At 36.0% G+C, this 6181-nt stretch overlaps 1 protein-coding gene across 1 annotated transcript in view; it reads right to left on the reverse strand.

Annotated features, from left to right (window-relative positions):
• The window catches only part of LOC112020945 (nuclear pore complex protein GP210), a 34285-nt gene extending 28326 nt beyond the window's left edge, over positions 1 to 5959 (reverse strand). Inside the window, 6 exon segments of the mRNA XM_065764679.1 lie at positions 13 to 189; positions 1745 to 2091; positions 3829 to 4045; positions 4143 to 4309; positions 4453 to 4718; positions 5646 to 5959. Coding sequence (XP_065620751.1) covers positions 13 to 189; positions 1745 to 2091; positions 3829 to 4045; positions 4143 to 4309; positions 4453 to 4718; positions 5646 to 5845 — 1374 coding nt within the window. The 5' untranslated portion in view covers positions 5846 to 5959.
• Positions 5960 to 6181: the final 222 nt, after the last annotated feature.

The following is a 6181-nucleotide window of genomic DNA, read 5'->3' on the forward strand; positions in this document are numbered from 1 at the left end:
ACAAGGCAGCACCTCCTTTGTTTCTTGATGCCCGGTAAAATATGTCAAAGAAGCCATCAACTTATCCAGTCCCTGTGAAGTTGCTTTCAGGATTCTAGTCTGCCAACTATGTTTTACTGCAATATCATCAGGCACCAAAAAAGTTCTCCAGTACTCTGACTGGTTATCGTACAACTTAACATCATCACTCTGCAATTCAAGGAAGGAATTTCTGAGAAGACAGCCAAGAAAATCATGATAAACTAGCTGGTATAACAGAGTAAAGTGAATAATAAGAGCAAAATGCCAACAGATAACTGGCATATTGTCAATGCATAGGAGCAAGAAATTTGCAAAACAAATAATAAACTAAATTATCAAGAACAAGAGAGCAGAAAATGCCATTCCAACATTTCGACACATAAACTTATAAATCTAACAAAACTGCTCGGAACAAGCTATAGACCCAGATATCATGGTTCAATCTGCACTAGGAGTTCTCATGGATTACCTAATACACAGTTCTAGCAGGTGGGGTCGTGTATCTATGGTTTATTCCCCAAGGATGGGTCTAAAGGGCCCTGCCTTGGTGAGGTTCCAGGTCATCCAAAAATAAATCTAAAGAAAACTATAGATAATGTGTAAATGCAAAGATATAAAAGAAATTTTAGAATGAACAAAGATCGTGAATATAAAGAAAACATGGTAAACAAAACATAAAGAGTGCCAGAATTGACAACAATAGCACTTCCTGAAGAAGTTAATTCAGTCTTTATGTGAAAGAACATATAATTGGAGGTGTTTCCCTATCATAAGATAAGCCATTATTTTGACAGATGAGACCACCTATCAGATGCAGCTATCAAAATGAAATGATATAAAGGGATAAAATACCCACCAAATAAAATCCCATCTTGGAATGAGAGATGGAGTTTCCATGTCCAGTGTACATGGTTACCTCTTTGAGTTTCATTCATAAATTTTTACAACCTTTTTTTTTTTTTTTTTTTTTTCATCTTGGACTACTACTACAAATGTATGCTTCTTTATAGATATCTCTGTAGTTCCTCTAAATTACAAAGAGAGGATTGCTTAACCTTTTGCCATACACCAGAATAGTTTGAAATTGAGATTGAAAACATTTGAAGTATGTATAGCTCTTTTGTTTCTAGAGGCCCCCAAAAAAATACATTAGTTTTGATAAGCTGATTGTACTCCATAATTGTTGTAACTTCTTGTTTTTGTTTTTAATTTATATTAGTATGTTAGTTTCCATTAGCATAAGGGCATTCTTGTAATCATATTATAAGACCATCATGTAAGACATTTAACATATAAGACCATCATGTAAAAAAACATTTTCTTGTAATCATTTTATTGATTTCCTAGACTCTTGCAATTTTTGTATTTGATTTCCTTTCCCTTGTTCACTCCCTGTGTACTAGGATGTTCCTTTTTTATATCAATATACTTATTACTTATAAAAAAAATGTAAAAAAACGTTTTCTTAATATATGTTAAAATATTTTAATAATCTATTAGTTTTGATAAAAACTCAGTTTTACATGATGTGTTTTTGCCACGTAACTTAAATTATTTTAGCTCCTATATTTCTATTATCTATTTTATTATTCAATTTCAATTACATTATAAAAAATTTCTTTGAGTTTACATATGATTTTTGATTGATAGGTGCATCACACAGGCATCGTTCTAGAACTTCTAGTAACATTAAAAAATTGAAACCAAAATATGAATAAGTTACCTCTGTAATGTAAATTTCTTGTGCATCAGGTCCTCGTGAGAAGACCTTCATTTGTATGAGATATTGACGGCCAGAAACAACATACCAACGTGCCACAGACGGAATGGTTTTCACTCCTTCTAAAGGATCACCAGAAGTAGAAAATGATGCTATATATAACGATAAAGAATCTGGTACAACAACATTAAGGGATGAAACTTGCACATGGCCAACAACCCTTGTATCTTCAACCACAACAGTTGCTACCCCTAAGTCTAGTGCTTTTGTTAATCCCATCATAGAGTCCACTTGAGCAACTGAAGAGTTTGAAACAGACCATCGATGATGTGGTGATGGTAAAATGACCGCTGAAAATTCCAGGAAAGTGGCGGTAAGGCCATTGACAATAGGCTCATAATGAAGAAGCATGTAGTCAGTCCATGTAATTCTATAAAAGAGGTAAACACCAGCAGAACCTTAAAGAATTGAATGCATCACAGCTAAAAACATAAAGCCAGGTAGCATAATGGCCAACTTAATTACAATTGCACAGTATTTTTAGCCAACACAGAAAAAAAAATAAAGAGAGAGAGTAATGCATAGTTGAAACTAGACCTTAACTAAACCCACATCCAATGTCAATCCTTTAAAACCTCTTCACATCCATCATGCCAACACTATTGTTCATAGTCTGACCTAAAGAAACCTAAGACGAAGAAAACTAATTTGAAACCAGATCTTCAATCAAGGGGATTTCCAACTTTCAGCAAAGCCAAGGTAAAAAGATGCAAGGCTACAGTGCAATCCAAATGCGACCATTCCCTGAAAAGCTTTGTCTTTTCTTAGTTAGATTCTCAGCATCAAAGCACAATAGGAGTCATCCATATCTAGATAGAGAAAACAAAAACAAAAAACAAAAAAAGTGCGTAATTTTTTTTTGATTCAGGCCTTTACAGCATAATGAGTAGCTACTTTGGTTACACGCGCGCACGCGCGCACACACACACACACACATATATATATATAATAAGTAGTAATTTTATTAGAAAGAAAGAAATATCAAGTACACAGGCAGTGTACTAGATGTTCATATAACTACGATTTAAAAGAAAAAAAATCAATTAAGTTCCATCAAGTTTGAGAAAGAAAACATCCCTGAGGCTGATAACCACTGGAACAAAGTCCTCAGAAACTGCGACTTCAGATCTAAAATTGACATCTCACACCCATCAAAATGTCTTGCATTTCGCCACCTCCATAAATACCACATCAAACAATGAGGAATGGCCTCCCAAATCCCCCTATTTCAATGCCACCCAAAATGGCATTGCAAACTCACTAGTAGATCAACAATCCTCCCAGGCATCACCCACTAAACCCCAAAAGTGCAAAATCCCATAACTCCAGGGCAATAAGGCAGTGCTATTTTGGCTAAAAACTCACCTTGGACATCAAACAAAACAAATGCTTGACCCTGAGGTCAGAAGAAACTTAAGGTTTCCCTACTACTGGACTAGAAAGTTGCTAGAAATAACTTTAAATTTCTATAAATAAATAATTTTTTCTTTGAGAACCAAAAAGCAGAACTTCAGATTTCAATTAACATATGTTATTTGCAATTTTTTTATTTATCAAAAAGATTTCAAATAACATACAGATCCCAGCAGAGAACTTTAACCAACAAGACTAAGTCATTTTTCTTACACACTCTCCTTGTTTGAAGTGTGGCCCTGTCGCTTTTTTCTTGTTTTTCTCTTCCTCTTTTACTTGATCATTGTAATTTTGGTTCTTGATTTTTGCTTCCGCAGTACATCTCCAATGTTCTCGGGTTGGCTTTTTTTTTCTTATTAAAATTTTTCATTATCTATTAAAAAAAAATAAAAAATAAAAACATCAACTAGTCCATATCTCCAATGCACATCTATATTTCTGTTTAAATCAATAGCATCAAAAGATAATATTACCACCAAAAAACCAAAAAATTATGTCATATATGGCCTGTAATTCAGGTACGCAGAATCATCCAAATTGAAGGCATACTAAAATAGACAAAAAAAATGTAGAACTACTTTGGAGTATTATTAAATGGGTTCAAATAGAGAAACCTTGAGGAATATTTTCACGTATAACTTTAAGCCTATAACGAACAGCAGCACCAATGAGGACAAAAACAGGTGAAGGAGGTTCAAGTGACATGGCTTCTGCTACAGTCAGAACAATCCTATCAGCCATATGCTTTAATCCAGGCTCAAGCAAATGCACAGAAACAATCTCCTGGCCGATTTCAACTCCTCTTACAACATATAAATCTGAAAATACACCCTGCATTACATATCAAAGAAAATAATTACTTATACATATAGAAGAATTAGTTAACACGCTGCCAATTCTCATTCACATTCAGTAGCAGCATTCATACACTATCTTCAAGTTGTATTTGGAAATCTAAGTCCCCACACAATCCACCACAGTCGCTTAGCGGAGAATCCTTCAACGGAACATGGACAAGGTGATGAGGCAATCCATCAGTTTCGGGCATCTGATGCCACATGAATTGTAAGCCCACTAGCGACGAGAACACATTATCTGCAACAGAAGGATGCCAAAAGTGCAATTAAAATTCCAACCAGACCAAATTATATTATTTAAAGTACAAAACAACCAAATTCAGAAAACAAAAATCCATTCACCCTGAAGGAAAAAAAAAAAAAATTCGAAATTGAAACCACCTTCGCTATCAAAGGCGCGGACACGGAGAGTAGCGAGTCCATCTAAGTCAAGCTTGATAGAATTATGAAATATCTGAATTCTGGAGAAATTGTCAATAAAAACTTTGCAACGAATCACGACCCCAGTGCGAACATCAGTAGCATACACAGCAGTCTCCTTTCGACCGCTATAAGTAGCAATCGACCTCACCCTCGCACTCGTCGAGCAGTGATTGCTCGAATTGTACTCAGGTAACACTGACAGAACATCATGATGATCCCACGACCTATACATACATATTTCAAACCAAAAATGCTTCAACATTATGATTACGTCAACAGAAGCGAGTTTACGAAACACATTTTCTCGGCAGCCAAACAGGGGGGGGGGGTTTAGGGTTTATGAATTTGGATTCAAAAAATTTTCACAGAAATTTACCATTTGAAGCAGCCATCGCTTCCTTGAAGCCTGTACTCAACAGGATGAGTCATTTTGGGAGGTAAGAGTAAATTGACATCGGCGATGTGAGGGCCTGAGCCTGAGTACGACGTCGTTGCGTCCAACAGTAGAAGAAGAGTGAGTAGTACTGTGAGGTACAACATCTTGGAGCGCATCGAGTCTACGCCACAGCATGGCATAGCAGTGGTGGGAAAAAAGCTGAAGTTTGAGACTTGTTTATTATATTGAAGCTGAGCAGTGAGTGAGCATTGTGGATAAGAGGAGCTTGAGCTGATCGGAGAAAAAATGGAAACCCTAGAAATCAGGGAGGGTTTTAGATTCAAGGGTTTTGGGGGGAACGACAGGTGGGAGACGTGGCGAGGTGTGATTGATGCTGACGTGGAAAGTGGTAGGGATTTGGGATTTCTGTAACCCTTCTATATTGTTGGTGGGTCCCTGATATTTATTAATCTGGATTAAAGTGGGGACACGTTGCTCCTGAACAGTGTCTTTTTTAAGATGCTTTTTTTTTATAAACTTTTAAGATGCTTTTTATTCCTCAAAAATAAAAATAAAAATACCCTTTTTATTTTAATATTATTATGGATTTGGATTTAGATCTAATGCAATTATCATCTAGTTCTGAGAAGTAAAAGTTAAGATAGTAATAGTTTTTTTTTTTTTTACTCTTTTTTTTCATAAAAAATATATATATAAAAAAACTTTTTTACTTTTCATATGAATTTGGATTCAAAAAATTTTCACAGAAATTTACCATTTGAAGCAGCCATCGCTTCCTTGAAGCCTGTACTCAACAGGATGAGTCATTTTGGGAGGTAAGAGTAAATTGACATCGGCGATGTGAGGGCCTGAGCCTGAGTACGACGTCGTTGCGTCCAACACTAGAAGAAGAGTGAGTAGTACTGTGAGGTACAACATCTTGGAGCGCATCGAGTCTACGCCACAGCATGGCATAGCAGTAGTGGGAAAAAGCTGAAGTTTGAGACTTGTTTATTATTTTGAAGCTGAGCAGTGAGTGAGCATTGTGGATAAGAGGAGCTTGAGCTGATCAGAGAAAAAATGGAAACCCTAGAAATCAGGGAGGGTTTTAGATTCAGGGGTTTTGGGGGGAACGACAGGTGGGAGACGTGGCGAGGTGTGATTGATGCTGACGTGGAAAGTGGTAGGGATTTGGGATTTCTGTAACCCGGGATTTTTTAGAAAATAACAACAAAACTCAAACAATATTATTAGTTAGGCAACGTTTCAAACATATTACATTTTTAACAATTCGACTTCAGAGAAGTTGAT

Source organism: Quercus suber, unplaced genomic scaffold, assembly GCF_002906115.3.
Source record: "Quercus suber isolate HL8 unplaced genomic scaffold, Cork oak 2.0 scaffold_22, whole genome shotgun sequence".
NCBI lineage: Eukaryota > Viridiplantae > Streptophyta > Magnoliopsida > Fagales > Fagaceae > Quercus > Quercus suber.